Here is a 19,719-nt window from a genome sequence, read left to right on the forward strand (position 1 = left end):
CGAGTTCAAGATCCGATGACAATCTGCATTATATAGTAACGTTACAAAGCGATAAAAATGTTCGATTAGGAACATATGTGATGCTTTTTTAAACATGACAGGCCTGAGTAATAAATGTTTTTCTATGATAATAAATACCATGAGTAACTCTCTTGCAAATAGTCTAGTCAAGTTTCCCCCTGACATATAATGTAATAATTACTGTACGATCTTCTTGAGCAAAACTTCTTCTTGATCATCGAATGACGGATCATTGTCACTCCACCTCCGGTTTATTGACCTACGACGCTGGAGTGTCGCGCAGCCGCGTACCGCGTACCTCGTCTCTATGGCAACCAGGCAACGGCGACGAACATAACCAAAACCTGCAGGTTAACACCGGCATTCTTTATCTAGGTTAATCATGACAGAAAGTCACAGAGAAATGATTATCTTATCTTCCGATGACCAAGGTTATCTCCGCGTGTGCGTGTGACTCATGTAGCATAGATAAGATTCTATTGATCGTAGCGTCGCGTGTCGTGGGAAGGGGGGGGGGGCGGCGTTCGCTGGTCGATAGCAGACTGTGTTGTAGAGAGTGAAGTGAGTGTAGGGCGCGCAAAGTCTTCACTGCGGCAGTCACTGATAAAGGTTACCGAAATGTCAGGTGGGTCTCGTTCATCATGTTTTGCCCTAGTTTATATCGAGGGAGGAGCTTATTTCCCAGCTATTTATCGAACTCATTGGGTGTAGATCTGATATAGTTCATACATTGATTTGGGAATCCGGAATAGTAAATCCTGTTGTAGCGATCGCATATGCCTACTGTTAATATTTATCTCGAACTCGCAGGGTTGTAGTTGTGATCAGTAAGATATTATTGTCAGTAGATTATTATAATCTCGTATATTGATAAAGAAATATGATATGGAAATAGTTAATCCTGTAAATATTACCGTTCATTGTTCATTGCCCTCGAACTTGCAGGGTTGTAGTTTTTGTAATCAGTAAGATGTTACTGACAGTAGTAGATTATTATAATCTCGTATATTGATAACGAAATATGAAGAATAAATAAGATATAAAGAAATCCTGTAAATATTACCGTTCATACATTGATTTTGAGATTGCAGTTGAAATCAGTAAGATATTATTGAGATTAGATGATAAGAGTGCATAAATTGATATGGGAATTGTAAATCCTGCAGGGCCGTTCATACATTGATTTGAGATTTGTAAATACTGTAGGGATCGCGATCAAATCGAATCTGTAGGATTGTCAATTTAGTTAGACATATACTATACTAGCTGTTTTACCCGTGCTTTGCAACGGCAAGAGGACACAAAATATAAACATTTTGATCTTTACATTACATTTGTTGTATAAAATAGTTACACATCCACCAACGCTTTTAGAAACAAAATTCGGTTGCACTTTTAGTATCCGTCCTACACTCATTCGAATGAAAAATATCGATGTAGGCTATAGATTATTCAGTATATTCATTCGAATGAGTATATAACGTATAACAGATACTAAAGTGCAGCCCAAAATTCAACCTTTGTCAATAGTCTTTTGAAATATTAAAGACACTATATTTACACTATATAAAGTTGTAGATTATTAGTTTAGGATTAAAGACGGCAGACAAAACTAATATGATTATCATAACATCAAGGACTAAAAAATCTGATAGTAAGGCCCCGGCCACACGAGGCGAATTTAAGCCTCGTCCTCTACGTCGTCAGGGGTACGTGTTGGTACAGATAAATTTATCGATTATAACATTGGTAAGAATAATGTGGTGAAATCAGGATAAAATGAAAGAATAATAAATTATTGCATGTTGTTAGCTTCTGAATCACTTTTAGTAAATATAATGAAAAAATATAATGAGTGGTTTAAAATGGCATGTTACAGAATAATCAATTGATTATAAAACTAAGAGGACACGTATTTATTAAATTTAAATGACATTAGAATCCAAGGGGATCAATTAAAAACATGTTGCCTGTCTGGTTTCGTAGGGCTATTTCTGGGTTACATCACATTAGACCGAGTAAAATACTGTTTGTAAACAAAGAAACAAATATCTGTCAACCATGACCCCACGAGGCCGCGATCCAAACAAATCACACTCCTCTAAAAGCTATAATCCTGTGTGGTGTGGTGGTATACGTAGTTTGGAATTTGGTTTCATGCCACCTACCATTGGTTCAAATTACATTAGCATTAGAACTTCTCGGAAGGCAACTGAAAGAAAACGCGACAATCGGGACGTGAAGTCATAATTGCTTACCTCGGGTGACAGTGATGTCACGCACACTGTGCATGACAGCACAGTGTGTCCGGGTACAGCATACTGTGTTGGGGTACAGCATACTGTGTTGGGGTACAGCATACTGTGTTGGAGTACAGCATACTGTGTTGGGGTACAGCATACTGTGTTGGGGTACAGCACACTGTGTTGGAGTATTGCATACTATGTTGGGGTACAGCATACTGTGTTGGGGTACAACATACTGTGTTGGGGTACAACATACTGTGTTGGGGTACAGCATACTGTGTTGGGGTACAACAAACTGTGTTGGGGTACAGCATACTGTGTTGGGGTACAGCATACTGTGTTGGGGTACAGCATATTGTGTTGGGGTACAGCATACTGTGTTGGGGTACAGCATACTGTGTTGGGGTACAGCATATTGTGTTGGGGTACAGCATACTGTGTTGGGGTACAACAAACTGTGTTGGGGTACAGCATACTGTGTTGGGGTACAGCATACTGTGTTGGGGTACAGCATACTGTGTTGGGGTACAGCATACTGTGTTGGGGTACAACAAACTGTGTTGGGGTACAGCAAACTGTGTTGGGGTACAGCACACTGTGTTGGAGTATAGCATACTGTGTTGGGGGTACAACAAACTGTGTTGGGGTACAGCATACTGTGTTGGGGTACAACAAACTGTGTTGGGGTACAGCATACTGTGTTGGGGTACAGCATACTGTGTTGGGGTACAGCATACTGTGTTGGGTACAACAAACTGTGTTGGGGTACAGCATACTGTGTTGGGGTACAGCATACTGTGTTGGGGTACATCATACTGTGTTGGGGTACAGCATACTGTGTTGGGGTACAACAAACTGTGTTGGGGTACAGCATACTGTGTTGGGGTACAGCTTACTGTGTGCTGTATGGATGGATGTATGTTTGTGACAAGTAAACGGGAAAAATACTGGTCGGATTGGGCTGAAATTTGGTATGATGATAGCTCACATTCCCGATTAACATATAGACGCATTCTTATCTTAAAAGTCCTTTCGGGCTCCGCCCCAGTGGCTCTGGAGTTTCCCATGATAACCTTATGAGTAATCGTATTTAAAAGGAATAAACGAATTTTGTCAGCTGTTTCAACTACACAAGTTGGTTCTATGATATTGAATAGCAGTTTACCAACAGGGTGCAGTACTATTATTTTTTTACATTTATGACAACAGCTATCCTATTAAGGCCTTAAAGGTAAAATTTTGTTTTTAAAAGGCTTATGTGTAACGATTTTATCAACAGATGTAAAGATCAAAATGTTTCTATTTCGTGTTCTCTTCCCGTTGCAAAGCACGGGTACAACAGCTAGTATACACATAAATGTGACATTATCTTTAAAAAGGCGTACTTTAAAGTTATTGTAATTTCATATTGATCGCCAATTCCCCATTGTGTAGTAACACGGACAAAATGAGTACTAAAGGTATTTCCTTTGTATTATATCTGTGGTAGTATAACCTAAGTCTAAAATAATTCTTTAAAGTTTAAAGTACCTGTATAGAAGTACATTTTCTAAAGTGCAAAATATAACTGAATTTAGTAAAGTGTTTTCTCATTGACATTTAGGCACTTCCAAGACCAAGATTTCAGCTCTTTAACTCCCGAAGAATAATGAGCCCAAGGAAATAATAAATAGTATTTAGTACAGGGACATTATGGATAGATTAACACAACTTAGCCAACAGAATGTAGAAACACAACAGAACCAGTGTTGCCAACTGTTGAGATGAGTGCAGTTGGCAAGACTGACATTTCCGCTTCCTTTTCAATCAATGCACAATCGGTCTAGGGTGATTAACTACCTTCATTGTTGATTCTGTATTAAAAATTTAACCGAAAACAATTATTTTAATTACGGTAGTAGAAATAACAATTAACTACTAAATATCTACTATTTCAACGGGAGGTTTGTTTGTATACAAATCATTTTAAAGATAAAACGACACACTAAAACACGTCAACTCCGCATCGCATGCATGGTACTTTAACTGCACTTTTAGGAAAAATGTCCCAGACCAAACATAGTAAAATATAATTAATATTACTATCCTATAGTGAATAACTATTATTACTGCGTGATATTATTTTAACTCATCCACTATAATCATAGATAAAAGGAGTATAGACTCCTTTTATCTATGCTATAATACATAGTACGAGTAATACGAAACAGGGTTCAACGGAGCAGACATTTTTAAAAACCACTCGGTGGATTTGACTAATAAAGTCTAAAAAGGTTTTCCGGTTTTCCTAAATTATTAATAAACTAAATGATTTTCAATTGACTTTTTCAGCCAATTTGATCGCATTAAATCTACATTACCGTAAGTTGTATTATCTCGTTGCTTTGTCAATTGCTAATCTCAATTACAGATTCTACATTTGTTATCTAGTACTGTACTGAGTAATGGTGGCAAACGCATAGCTTGTTGATAAACGTTAAGACTGCTTATGATCTTACCAAACATAAACAGTATAAAGTATAAAGGGGCAATATAGTATAAACTGCATATTATAGAAATTGAACATTAGTGTCACTAGAATGCTGATGCTGACGACTATAAGTTTGATTTGTTTCATTGATCGATCTTGATTATCATTATTCAATGGCCTAATACGTTTTCTAACTGTTAAAAATAGTATTGAAGTATAGCTAATATATATACTAAAATGTACAGTATATAATTGCTCTACTGGATCGCTTGTCACAAAAACTTAGACGTCTAGAAAAAATTGTTCAAAAAACGTCTCAATAACTCAAAGCTGATTACAGCATCATCAAGAGGGAATAGACCACGATGTGCTAAGGGTTTTAAGGGGCTTCTCAATAACTCAAAGCTGATTACAGCATCATCAAGAGGGAATAGACCACGATGTGCTAAGGGTTTTAAGGGGCTTCTCAATAACTCAAAGCTGATTACAGCATCATCAAGAGGGAATAGACCACGATGTGCTAAGGGTTTTAAGAAACTTCTCAATAACTCAAAGCTGATTATAGCATCATCAAGAGGGAATAGACCACGATGTGCTAAGGATTTTAAGGGGCTTCTCAATAACTCAAAGCTGATTACAGCATCATCAAGAGGGAATAGACCACGATGTGCTAAGGGTTTTAAGGGGCTTCTCAATTATTATACAGTATTGTTAAATCATTATAATTTTTGATGGAGACGCCATCTATGTACGTATTTTAACCCAGATATGAGTGAAGGATGAGCGAAGGATGAGTGTAGATTGGAGTGTGATACCACAGATAAAACATACTCCCGTGATAAAGATCAGTTTTTTTATTAGTCAGTAGTAGTCAGTGCCATTTTTATTAAAAACCCAATGATCAAGGACAACTGGTCCAGTTTCAAACCATCAAAAAGCTACACTTTTTTCAAGATTGATCCGGCGACCATTGCTATGACACATTTATCTGTACCAACACGTACCCCTGACGACGTAGAGGACGAGGCAGTGCCTAGTGGTGTGAGTGGAAGGTGTGGCCTTTTCCTGATTACCTCAGTATTTGATTACATTTTGTGGCAGCCCGCTCGATACGCAAATGTCAGCTGTATGTCACCATCGCCGTGTTGTGATACAGTTCAGTACAGTTCCGCGTCTCGCCAGTGGCGGTCCTGCCGTCTCCGCCGCGCCGCCGTAGCTGCTCTACGCATCGCCGTGTTGTGATACAGTTCAGTACAGTTCCGCGTCTCGCCAGTGGCGGTCCTGCCGCCTCCGCCGCGCCGCCGTAGCTGCTCTACGCATCGCCGTGTTGTGATACAGTTCAGTACAGTTCCGCGTCTCGCCAGTGGCGGTCCTGCCACCTCCACCGCGCCGCCGTAGCTGCTCTACGCATCGCCGTGTTGTGATACCAACAGTTCAGTACAGTACCGCGTCTCGCCAGTGGCGGTCCTGCCGCCTCCACCGCGCCGCCGTAGCTGCTCTACGCATCGCCGTGTTGTGATACCAACAGTTCAGTACAGTTCCGCGTCTCGCCAGTGGCGGTCCTGCCACCTCCGCCGCGCCGCCGTAGCTGCTCTACGCATCGCCGTGTTGTGATACCAACAGTTCAGTACAGTTCCGCGTCTCGCCAGTGGCGGTCCTGCCGCCTCCACCGCGCCGCCGTAGCTGCTCTACGCATCGCCGTGTTGTGATACAGTTCAGTACAGTTCCGCGTCTCGCCAGTGGCGGTCCTGCCACCTCCACCGCGCCGCCGTAGCTGCTCTACGCATCGCCGTGTTGTGATACCAACAGTTCAGTACAGTTCCGCGTCTCGCCAGTGGCGGTCCTGCCGCCTCCACCGCGCCGCCGTAGCTGCTCTACGCATCGCCGTGTTGTGATACAGTTCAGTACAGTTCCGCGTCTCGCCAGTGGCGGTCCTGCCACCTCCACCGCGCCGCCGTAGCTGCTCTACGCATCGCCGTGTTGTGATACAGTTCAGTACAGTTCCGCGTCTCGCCAGTGGCGGTCCTGCCGCCTCCGCCGCACCGCCGTAGCTGCTCTACGCATCGCCGTGTTGTGATACAGTTCAGTACAGTTCCGCGTCTCGCCAGTGGCGGTCCTGCCGCCTCCGCCGCGCCGCCGTAGCTGCTCTACGCATCGCCGTGTTGTGATACAGTTCAGTACAGTTCCGCGTCTCGCCAGTGGCGGTCCTGCCGCCTCCGCCGCACCGCCGTAGCTGCTCTACGCATCGCCGTGTTGTGATACAGTTCAGTACAGTTCCGCGTCTCGCCAGTGGCGGTCCTGCCGCCTCCGCCGCGCCGCCGTAGCTGCTCTACGCATCGCAGGGTTTGATTAGTGGCTCTGGTTCGGTCTGTTTAAACCTTAGCTTTACTACAATACACTGTTTTAATTAATATACTGTTTTATTTTTGTCTAATGAAATGTATTTATTAAAGTCTTGTTAAAAAAGTTAGCATCGTTGCATCCTTCATGTAATAGTTCTGAATATTTAACTTTAGGGTGTTCGGTACCCCTATTGAATACTTCTGAACTTTTACCCCTCTCATGCAGTAAAAATAATATTTCACCACCCCAGTAGTCCTATTTAAAAACAATTTCAACAATTTAACATTTGACATTTTACTTACAAAATAAGACTCTTAGATATAATAAGCACCTGCTGGTTATTACATCAAAATGTAAACATTCGTTTTCATAGTTTTTGTAAGTTAGTTTTGTCCATTACCCCAGAATGTCATTGCCCCTGTACATGATGCGGAGGTCCCCCAGCCCCGCTCAGATCCGCAACCCCCAGACCGGGTTCTCGCTGGGCCCCGCACCCACCCCCGCCGTTCGCAACATGAACCTCTCCGACGCTGAGATGTTCTGTCTCTCCTGTCCACCCACAGGACTCAGCTACAAGGAGGCCTTGGCTCTCAAACCTCTCCTGGGACGACCAGTAGGTATATAGGGCATCACCGGTCACACTGTAATTCTCTGGGGTTGTTGTAGGGTCGCGTATACAGATGTCATATTGATGGCACAACACCAGGATTTCCAACGATTAAAACACGATATCAGCAATTTCACACTTACTCGTACTTTCTCCTGTTATATTGTCAACGATGCTTATCACCGTAAAACATGTCATGGCATAGATAAACACTGTAAAAAGAGTACACAGGAAAATGTTAGGTGTGCTATGAAAATGATCTTGCAAAATCTTTGGTTAGGTAGGGCCCTGCTTGCGAATGCGCGTGCGTTGGTGGAAGGGACGTTAATCCCTCAGAGTCCTTCGCCAACCTCACGGACTATAGTCAAGTTGATGGGTCATAACAGTTGCTATAGCTCACAATAAGTCATTCCATTAGTTTTAATTGGTAAAAAAGATTGTGTACTCGACAGAAATCAGTAATTTAGATCAGCACAATCTGTCGGTGGCTCACATCAACTACAATCATTTTGCTTAGAAACAAATAACTGGCTACAAATTTTAACATGAGGATGGAATGTCTACTACCAATGAATTAATAAAACCAATAAATACATACCACGAGCTGAAGCCAATTTTATTGTTCATTCTATCCGGTGCACTGGAGAGGTTGTGTTTTGTTTGCAATTTGTTTCTCGTTTTTTCAGCCATTAGTCCAGGAGCTGAGGGGGGTTGAGCATGCATGAAAGTAGTACGCAATGTTATTGCTGATTATTGTAATATGGACTGTGGTGATCAAAATTACGTATGTCACCTATTTCAAAAGTATGGGGGGGGAGGGAGCAAACATGGCAGTTTGCGCTATGCGTTTAAAACGCTGATATTTCGAAAACTGTAAAAGATAGAACATCGGTTAAAACGTCGTTGTAATTATAAAAATGTGGACTACAATAATGGTTGTTGAGTCCGAGGTCGTATCTCTATAAATAAACAAGTTATTGTATAAAATATGTAAAAATGGACTTTTCGTGTAGTTTTTTTTTTACCGAAAGTAGAATTAATTTGTGAGTGTCGCAAAGAAGTAATATCAAATATCTTTGCTGATAGTTGTAATATGGACAGTGGTGATAAAAAATACTCATGTTGCCTACTTTTCAGGTGGTCGAGAACTTGGGGGGAGGGGGGCAAAGATGGCGGAACGCGCTATGCATTGAAACGACTGTATCTCGATAACGGTACGAGATAGGACATCGGTTAAAACGTAGTTTTAATCCAAAAAATATGGCCAATAGAATAGGTTATTGAGTAAAAAGTTGTATCTTAACTAAAGTTATAACAATAATAAGTTTAACAAAATGTACATTATACAGCTATTTTCTTCAAAAATCATATGAATTGTTGAAAAAAAATTGTGTAATTACTTAATTACTCGGCTAAATATTAACTAGATGCATTTTCTTATAAAAAAAATATATATTATTACGAATACATATGGTTTAAAATGTAAAACACGGCCTCCAAACTACGTATAATACTTGGGGTTTCGCCGCAATCAAATGCATAATAAAGATTACCACTACAAATCCAATTTTAATTATAACGTTATAGGTTATTACAATATGATTATGTAACAGATTCTTATTAAATACAGTTATATGAAATAAAAAACATTACAAAAGTAAATACCTTATAATAAAAAATACGGTAAATCTCTTTCATTCTGTCCACAACAATTACACTGGTTGTTCATATTATTTGTTGAATTGAAATAGGTACCTAACTTTTGTAAGTTGATGCAATTTTATTGCCTAATCCACTAGTCACTAAGAACAAACGTACATAAAAACCAGCCACACACAATTAAAAAAAAAACGTAAGCAACTTAAAATAAAATGTATTGAAATTTAAAATATTTAAATAACTATTAAAAGTTATAAAAGAATGTTATTTGTATAAATAAAACACAATAAATGTCAGTAGTCTTAAACTGTACAAATACTTTCACAACCCCAATATCACTGAGTTGGAAGGCAATGAACTTTTGGGGGATTAACAGTTGTGCCGATATCAGCAGCACTGCGCAGCAATTATGACGCAACCTTTCGGACGAACCCCAAGGCGTTTTTTTTTTTTTTTTTTTTTTTAATAGAGGGCCAGGCTTCAAGTAACCATGGGATTGCAACGCAGCTAGAACAGCTTATTGTGCACCCTCATTCACAGGTCCTCATTCTTTGTCAAATCCCAGGTCCTTTGTGAACCGTGAGATCCTTTTGACAATGGTGACCCGTTCTTCCCTTTGATCTCCAGTCGATAGGCCAAGGGATCTCATGCGCAGACCTTGTAGGGCTGGGCACATAAATATCACGTGGAATGCTGTCTCCTCCTCCTCTCCACATTTCCTACATAAGAGGCTTTCAACTTGAATTCCCATCTTGTGTAAATGTCCACGGAATACCCAATGGCCGCTAATAAAGCCAACCACCTTCCGCAGGGTCTTCCTACTCAGCCCAAGGGCTTCTGCCGCTATCGCACCTGTAGGTGCCTTCAGCATTCTCTTTGACTGTACATTTCCTTCTGTTCTTTCCCAGTTCCTTTGATGTTCTATGCCCATCCACTGGCGAACAGCTCTCCGTGCTGTGTTGTAAGCAATACCACACGTCGGCTCTGGACCCATGAGCGGGCTTTCAGCTCCTTTGTTTGCCCACTTGTCAGCTCCCTCATTGCCAGCAATACCTTTATGCCCTGGAACCCAACTAAGGATGATCCTGTTGGTCTTTCCCAGGGCTTTCATGGCTTGATGACAGTCCCATACAGCCTTGGAGGTAAAGTCGAAACTGTCAAGTGCCATTAGTGCTGCTTTGCTGTCTGAGTTCATGTATATAGTGTGGCCTATAAGACCGCGCTTCAAACACACTCTCGCACACTCAGACAGGGCCACCACTTCTGCCTGGAATACAGTGGCCATTTTTCCCAAACTTACGCATAACTGCACCTTGGGTCTGACTCCATATATTCCAGCCCCCGTGCCCGTTGGCTTTTTTGAGCCATCCGTATACCAGGTGATCCCCCTTTTCATGAATTCAGGTTCACCCTTATCCCAGGCATCCCTGTCAACAATGTTAACATTGTATGGTTTTTCTAGATCTGTGATCTTCACCATCCTGTCTGGTAGCATTTCCAAGGAGTTCTTTTGCACCTTGTCTACAATTCTTGTGTGCTCACTGGAGGCATTATACTTCCAGTTGCCACTACAAGCCATTCTGTAGGCTGCCATCCTTGCCTCTCCTTTCACAATGATGTCGAGAGGTGGCAGGTTTAGCACTACTTCCAGGGCTGCAGTTGGAGTGCCTCTCATGGCTCCTGTGATGCTAAGGCATGCTACTCGCTGGATCTTTTGTAGTCTCTTTACAGCGGTAGTTTGCATTACCTTGGTCCACCAGACCACCGAGCCATACACCATCATCGGTCTTGCGACCCTAGTGTATAGCCAGTTAGTCATTTGTGGACTTAGACCCCAGGTCTTCCCAACAGCCCGCCTCATCATCATAAGTGTGGTCTGAGAACGTTGCGTTATATGTGCCAAATGGCTGTTCCAGGTGAGCTTGTCGTCCAGCCTTATTCCTAGGTACTTGAACTCCCTCTTAACCTGGATCTGATTACCGAAGAGAGTTGGTACTCTAGCGATATCAACATTTCTCTTCCTTGTAAATGGTACCATTACAGTCTTCATTGGATTGACCCTCAGACCTTCCTGGTTACACCACCTCTCCACTATGGACAATGCCCTCTGCATGAGTTCCAGGCAAGTGTTCATAAATTTTCCTCTTATTAGTACAACAATATCGTCAGCATATCCTTGAGCGTACATGCCCTGTGCATTGAGCTCGGACAGGAGATCGTCAACCACCAGATTCCACAGATTTGGTGACAAGACGCCACCCTGTGGACACCCTCTTTGGGCCTTGACCTCTCTCACCGTCCCACACAGAGAAGCTTGCGCTCTCCTACTTTCGAGCATGTTGGCTATCCACCTCACTACAGTGCTTTCCACATTTCTTGACACCAGCTTTGATACAATAGAGCGAGTACTGGTGTTGTCAAAAGCTCCTTCTATATCAAGAAATGCAGCCACCGCTATTTCCTTGTTCGAGATAGCACTTTCAATCTTACTAACCAGCGCATGCAGGGCTGTTTCGCATGACTTTCCCTTCTGGTAGGCATGTTGGTTCGGATGCAAAGGATGGCTTACCAAGACCCTATCCTTTATTCGTCTATCCACTAATTTCTCCATGGTCTTCAGGAGAAACGATGTAAGGCTGATTGGTCTGAAAGCCTTGGGCACAGCATATGTATCCCTTCCGGGCTTCGGTATGAATACCACCCTTGAGGTCCTCCATGCTGTTGGTATAACTCCACTGGCTAAGCTGGTCTTGAAAAGACGCACCAAGGGGAGTATCAACTGGTCCCCACCTTCCTGCAAAAACCCAGGATAGATGCCATCGGTACCAGGAGCTTTAAATGGTTGAAATGCCCTAAGCGCCCATTTGATACCGTTATAGGTAATCACAGCCCTAGCGCAGGCCCAATCTTCTCTTACCGTCCGCACCCTAGTCTCTCTTTCTATCTCCACCTGGACTGTGCTCTGCGGTTGTAAGGATCCTGGGAAGTGAGCGCTCAAAAGGCTCTCCAGCACTTCTTCTGGGCCGTCTGTATATGTACCATCCTCCTTAAGCATTGTTCCTAAAGGATTAGCTTGACCTCGAGCTAGTACCCTATGAAGCTTTGCACATTCAGAAACACTCTCCATGTTCTGACAGAATTCTCTCCATGACTCTTTCTTAGCTCTTCTAATTGTCCTATTGTAAACAGTGAGCATCTCTGAGTAGTTGTTCCAATTTCCTGTACGTTTTGCCACATTATACAGTCTGCGAACCTTCCTCCTCAGAGCTTCTAGCCCCCTATTCCACCAGCAGGCTTGCCTAGACATGTTCTTTACAGTCTCTGGGCACGCTTCTTGGTATGAGCTTAGTATGGCCGCATTTAGAGAATTCGCCATACTCTCCACCCCATGCCCTTCTGTGTCTTTTAATTGTCTTAGTCTGTCCCCTAGCACCTCTCGATACTGGTTCCAGTCTGTCCTTCTAACGTTCCTATAGGTCTCTTTTACACAGATCGAACCTATAGTGAATTCAATGTAGCTGTGATCTGACGCTGAGTGATCATCAGATACCCCCCATTTTACAACCTTTGTCGCCGCATAATTACTGGCCAAGGTTATGTCCAAAACCTCTTCCCTTAGTACCACCCCTCTCCTCTGTCTAAAGGTTGGTTTGGATCCCTTATTAAGTATAACTAAATTAGATTCAGCTACAAAACTTAACAAGCTCTCACCTCTCTCATTGATATTGCTGCTGCCCCAGGCCACATGATGGGCATTGGCGTCGCAGCCCAACAGCAGGTGTTTTCTTTCCCTGGCTCCATATTCGACCACCATCCTCATTTCTCTGGTCGGTGGTGGTTCCTGGGAGTCATATGGCAGGTATACTGAGGCAAGCAGGATTTTGACGTTACCGTCACCCATCTGCCCGTATACCTCGGTCACGGCACAATCCCTAGAACAGAGATTAGTGACTTTCAGTGTCTTAATATTTCTACTGACAAAAATGCAAGCTCTAGGTTTGTCACTGTCAGTATCATATATCAACTCACCTTTTGCGGTGCTCATCCCCATGATTCTGCCTCCTGCGGTCCATGGCTCCTGGATCAGAGCCACGCCTATGCGGCCGGCAAGAATTTTCTGGCAAAGCGTAGCCGTAGCCGCCTTGCTGTGTTGGAGATTTATCTGGAGCACCGCAACCATCCTCTACTTGTGGGGATCCTTGCTCCCATGCAACCTGAAGGTTACCCTCTCGCAGCCCAAGAATGGGCGCATCGCAAGAGACTTCAGCTTCTGCAGGGAGTTTTCGTCAATTATTATGACCAGGAATTGTCCGCTAGGGTTTGAGTTCCCCCCAACGACCGCCCAGTGGTCTGTGTCAAGGTCATTCTGCAGCTTTATGCCCTGCATCACGTCCTTCTTGGTTGTTGCCCCCGTTGTGGTGGGAACAAACACTGATACTTTCACAGCCTTTACAAGTTCTTTGGCTGGGGCAAGCTTTAGCGAGCTGCCCTCAAAGGGGCTCAGCTCCTGAACCTGTTTGACCAGCCATTCCTTTGTGGTTGTGTTAGTACAGCCGACTACTAGGCATCCACCTTCAAGATGGCAGCTGCTTATCCTGACGTCTTTGCCACGAATGGCCCGTCTGGACAGCTCCCCCTTGATTTTGTTGGCTTCAACCTCTGTCAATTTCCTGTCCGGGTGTTCAGTTCTGGCGATTGCCATCTTCTCTACGGACAATGTCTCAGAATATGTGGGTGCCGATGTCCTCTTTGAAACACCGGACCCCTCTCCTTCCTTCCTCCTTGACTTCTTTTTATCACCCCCAGCATCCTCAGGTGTCAGGTGCTCTCGCCCCCTCTTTCCACCCGTCCTTCTAGAGGCTTCAACAGAGTCGGCTTTGGGAGTGCCGCCCTCACCCTGCTTTTTCCCAGCATCCTGGTTCCCAGAGGAACCGGCTTCGCCGGGAGCAGAGTTCGGGTGCTTGGCAGCCCACGCCAGCCTTCTCTCACTTCTAGATAGCACCTTCTCGCCTTTGGCTAGAGCTTCCGCTATCCTTTGTCTTCGTAACTCTCCCCTGGAAAGTCGTTTGTTTTTTCGTTCCTTTCCAGTTTCCGGGAGCTTGTCATCTTCATCAGATTTTAGTAGGCCTTCCTCCTCCATTAGGGTCGGATCTTCTACATTTACACTAGCAATAGAAGTGCTTTCGACCTGTTGGTCACACTTTTCTTGCTCCTCAGTTATGTTTTTGTCAGTTTGCTTACTAACATTTATTTGGACATCCATTTTGTTCCCACGAGTACCGGGTATATAAGGTCCACCTCCCCAGTGACCCGATTAGAGAGGTAAGGGGTTCATACGACTGGGTTCCCCCTGGTTCCCAGAAGGCTCCGTTTCTGACACTGAGTATTAGGCCCCCAGTGCCGCAAGGCTCTCAGCACGGGTCGCATTACACCTTAGCCCAGGGCCCGCAGTGCTCAGACATAGCTATTGCTATGACTGAACGTCTAGGTGGGCGCCCTGCTCTAAGAGAGGCAAGCCTCTCTTAGACCAGCACGAAACACCCAGTTCTGATGGTGCTGCTGCCCCCCACCAGAGAGTCATTCAGGACTCTAGCCTAGATCCGCCGAGATCAGCGTGACAGGGGCCACGACGTGAACGGTGCAGTCATTGGACTACACAGGCCTGTACTTCATTTTTGTACTGGCCTTCTCGGACGGTCTTGAGCACCATAGATGCCCCTGGGGGAGAAATAGTCCTCGGTTTCAGATATCAGTGCAGCTTTAGCTGTCCGAGGAACTACCTCACCCCCTTAACCCCCCCCAAGGCGTTTGGAGGCCGTGTTTTACATTTTAAACCATATGTATTCGTAATAATATATTTTTTTATTATAAGAAAATGCATCTAGTTAATATTTAGCCGAGTAATTAAGTAATTACACTATTTTTATCAACAATTCATATGATTTTGGAAGAAAATAGCTGTATAATGTAGATTTTGTTAAACTTATTATTGTTATAACTTATTTATTAGTTAAGATACAACTTTTTACCCAATAACCTTTTCTATTGGCCATATTTGGCCAAGTAGGCGACATGCGTATTTTTTATCACCACAGTCCATATTACAACTATCAGCAAAGATATTTGATATTACTTCTTTGCGACACTCACAAATTAATTCTACTTTCGGTAAAAAAGACCACACGAAAAGTCCATTTTTACATATTTTATACAATAACTTGTTTATTTATAGAGATACGACCTCGGACTCAATAACAATTATTGTAGTCCACATTTTTAGCGAATTTCCCTATAGGGAAGTAGCTATTACCGTAGGTGGCACGGTAAGACCTAGGCCCGGGACCGATTTACTTTTTCATTTTGATGTCCCCAGAGGCCAAAAATACCATTCGTTCAAATTTTTATATATGTATATATATATATATATATATATATACTTATATATATATATATATACGTCCGTGAACGCGATAACTTGAGTAATTTTTGTCTGATTTTGATGAAATTTGGTTTAAAGGTGTAAGGCAAGATAAACTTGAATGAGTTCGCAAACCAGCATGATCGGACCATGGGAACGGGGTTTTACGGGGGGTTTTATGGGGTAAAAAATGGTTTTTCTCATTTTTGACCCTCAAAACACAAAATTTCCCGATTTCTCTCTAGACCTTTTTAAAGAGCTTAAAAAAACAAATAATTTAGTATATCAAAGTGTTTTTGTACAGTTATTGGTAACGGAGAAAATAAAAAAAAATTAAAATTTAAAATTCCCATGTTATTCTTATGGAGAAATTTGTAAAATGTTGTCGTTTGCTTGTTTATGGATATATTTTGATAAAACTTGGCAAATTTATTTATTGTATACTAAGCTATTAATATTTTACTAAAAACCCCACTTTAACAGTTTCCTTGTAGCAGCAAACCTAGGTACTCGTTAAACCTAATTTTATTTAAATAGATTTAATTGAAAATCAATTCCGACAAATGGAAATTCGCTTAGTTGGCAGGTTTGCTGCGGCGGGGGTATTTAGAATTACAACGACGTTTTAACCGATGTTCTATCTTTTACCGTTTTCGAAATATCAGCATTTTAACGCAAAGAGCAAACCGCCATGTTTGCCCCCTCCCCCCCACCTTATCGACCACTTTTGTAGTAGGCGACATACGTAATTTTGATCACCATGGTCCATATTACAATAATCAGCAATAACATTGCATACTACTTTCATGCATGCTCAACCCCCCTCAGCTCCTGGACTACATTTAAAACCTTGTTTGACCAAATAAAACCATATAATCATAAACAATAATTCGCACCCTAGCTATATAACCAAACAGTAAAGCACAAATCATGAAATTAACCCTAAAATAATATAAACAAAATTTCATCGACAGTTTTGACACTAACGCCCAGTGTGACCGGAAATGAACTAGACACGGAAAACGAGCTTCAAAATTTGCAAAGGGATGAGAAGTTTACTACTTGTGGTTAGTTAGTCTATGGTACTACTCTTAACCTTTGAAGGTTTATTGCATACTGTACTCGTCTTGTGTAGGTACTGTCATTGATAAAACGTTTTATCATAGACAAAAATAATTAAATATTGACCGTCAGCCATGCTGCGGTTACCATAGGTTCTGGCGCACACCGCTGGGAGCGCCATTATGGCTTTATCTATGGTACTGTATTAATATTTCCCAGCTGGTGTGGCTCAACATTTAGCGAATTCCTTCCTTTGTTTTTAAAATGTTTTGAGTTTCGTTGTGAATTGTGAATTTACTTCTACACAGCTCCACAATCATCATTAGATTTGTCTACTACGTTGCCACTGTGAGCAATCAGCTAGGTAGTGCATGTTGAAGCCCCTCGACTACAGAATCACGTCATTTGTTGACTTGACCACCTGTTGGGGTCACAGTAGCCACTAGTGCTCTAATAAACACCCCCTCTCGTTTCTGTATAAGCATCCAATTCTATTAAATAAATACCCCCACCGCAGCAAACCTGCAGACTAAGCGAATTTCCATAAGCCTGGTTGGATTTACACTAAAATGCCTCCATAAAAATATCACATTAATTATTCCCTATTTAAATAGAATTAGTTTAACGAGTACTTAGGTTTGCTGCAACAGGGAGGGGAAAAAGTTTTTTTTTTTATGTTAATAGTTTAGTAAGAAATTAATGTATTTTCCAAATTCGATCAAAATATGTTCATAAACAAGCAAACTACAGCAGTTTACTTATTCTCCATAAGAATAACATGGGAATTTAAAATTTTCAATTTTTTGGAATTTTCTACGTAACCATTCGGCTCACAATAACGCGTCAATATACTAAATTATTTGTTTTTAAGCTCTACAAAATGGTTTGGAAAAAATTGTGAAATTTTATGTTTTCAGGGTAAAAAATGGGAAAACCCTATTTTTACCCCATAAAACCCCTCATAGTCCCCCGTTCCCATAGTCCAATCATGCTGGTTCGCGAACTCTTATATATGAATTCAAACGGATGGTGTTTTTGGACTCTAGGGACCTCAAAACCAAAAATTAAATCGGTCCCGGGTCCAGATCTTACCATGAGAACTACGGTAATAGCTTATTCCCTATATGGGAAATTCTCTAAAATCTAATAGTGTCTGTCTGTATGTGTATTACTAATAGGCGCAAAAACTACTGAGCCGACTGGGCTTTAATTTTACAAAAATATAGCTACCATACCAAGAATTGTAAAAGGACTATTGATACTTCGATACTGACCTTGGGCTTTGCCCCTTTGGCTTAAAAAGTTCTGAGGTGAGGATTCTAGAAGTAAATATTGATTGGTCTCCATGGCTGCAATGAGACTACTCACAATGTTTACATTTGCTTCGACTTTTTTAATGTAAACAAGAAGAACAGCCAAAATGCACATTTCAAAATTTCAGACAGCTGATCTAATGAAATTAAATATAATATTTTGCCACACCACTGATTAAATTAAACCAAGGAAAATATCATAAAACAAAGCTTAAACACTGTTCTTTTGTTTTTAAAATCAATGAAATATTTGTTAGGTACCAATACTGCAGCAAGCGGGCGTGGCGGACACTACCAAACGCCCGCGGGAACATTTCATGGTGGAGCGAGTTTTCAAAATTCGCTCCCGCCGTGGGAGCGAGCTGCGAGCTCGGTGTGAGTTGGCCTGGTCACTTATTGACCACTGAGTTGGCCTGGTCACTGATTTATCACTGAGTTGGTCTGGTCACTTATTGACCACTGACTTGGCCTGGTCATTGATTGACCAATGACTAGGCCTGGTCACTTATTGAACACTGACTTGGCCTGGTCACTGATTGACCACTGACTTGGCCTGGTCACTTATTGACCACTGACATGACCTGGTTACTGATTGACCACTGACTTGGCCTGGTCACTTATTGACCATTGACTTGGCCTGGTCACTGATTGACCACTGACTTGGCCTGGTCACTGATTGGCCACTGATTTGGCCTGGTCACTTACTGACCACTGAGTTGGCCTGGTCACTTATTGACTACTGACTTGGCCTGGTCACCGATTGACCACTGACTTGGCCTGGTCACTTATTGACCACTGAGTTGGCCTGGTCACTTATTGACTACTGACTTGGCCTGGTCACTGATTGACCACTGACTTGGCCTGGTCACTTATTGACCACTGACTTGGCCTGGTCACTGATTGACCACTGACTTGGCCTGGTCACTGATTGAGCACTGACTTGGCCTGGTCACTTAATGACCACTGACTTGGCCTGGTCACTTATTGACCACTTTGGCCTGGTCACTGATTGACCACTTACTTGGCCTGGTCACTTATTGACCACTTTGGCCTGGTCACTGATTGACCACTTACTTGGCCTGGTCACTGATTGACCACTTACTTGGCCTGGTCACTTATTGACCACTGAGTTGGCCTGGTCACTTATTGACTACTGACTTGGCCTGGTCACTGATTGACCACTGACTTGGCCTGGTCACTTATTGACCACTGACTTGGCCTGGTCACTGATTGACCACTGACTTGGCCTGGTCACCGATTGAACACCGACTTGGCCTGGTCACTGATTGACCACTGACTTGGCCTGGTCACTGATTGACCACTGACTTGGCCTGGTCACTTAATGACCACTGACTTGGCCTGGTCACTTATTGACCACTTTGGCCTGGTCACTGATTGACCACTTACTTGGCCTGGTCACTGATTGACCACTTACTTGGCCTGGTCACTTATTGACCACTGACTTGGCCTGGTCACTTATTGACCACTGACTTGGCCTGGTCACTTATTGACCACTGACTTGGCCTGGTCACTGACTTGGCCTGGTCACTGATTGACCACTGACTTGGCCTGGTCACTGA

General features: G+C 42.6%; 1 protein-coding gene across 3 annotated transcripts in view; it reads left to right on the top strand.

Annotated features, from left to right (window-relative positions):
* The first annotated feature begins 575 nt into the window (after positions 1-575).
* The window catches only part of LOC128982862 (septin-4), a 102,522-nt gene continuing 83,378 nt past the window's right edge, over positions 576-19,719 (top strand). The window contains exon 1 of one of the 3 annotated variants that reach the window (XM_054401907.1): positions 576-646. In XM_054401907.1, the coding sequence (XP_054257882.1) occupies positions 640-646 (7 nt within the window). In that variant the 5' untranslated portion in view covers positions 576-639. Of the gene's footprint in view, positions 647-7,622; positions 7,694-19,719 lie in introns of those variants that run through there. The other 2 variants (XM_054401908.1, XM_054401909.1) reach the window with 2 other exon arrangements.

This window comes from Macrosteles quadrilineatus, unplaced genomic scaffold (assembly GCF_028750875.1).
Source record: "Macrosteles quadrilineatus isolate MER2022 unplaced genomic scaffold, UCM_ALF_1.0 Scaffold_1__1_contigs__length_201487025, whole genome shotgun sequence".
Classification (NCBI taxonomy): Eukaryota; Metazoa; Arthropoda; class Insecta; order Hemiptera; family Cicadellidae; genus Macrosteles; species Macrosteles quadrilineatus.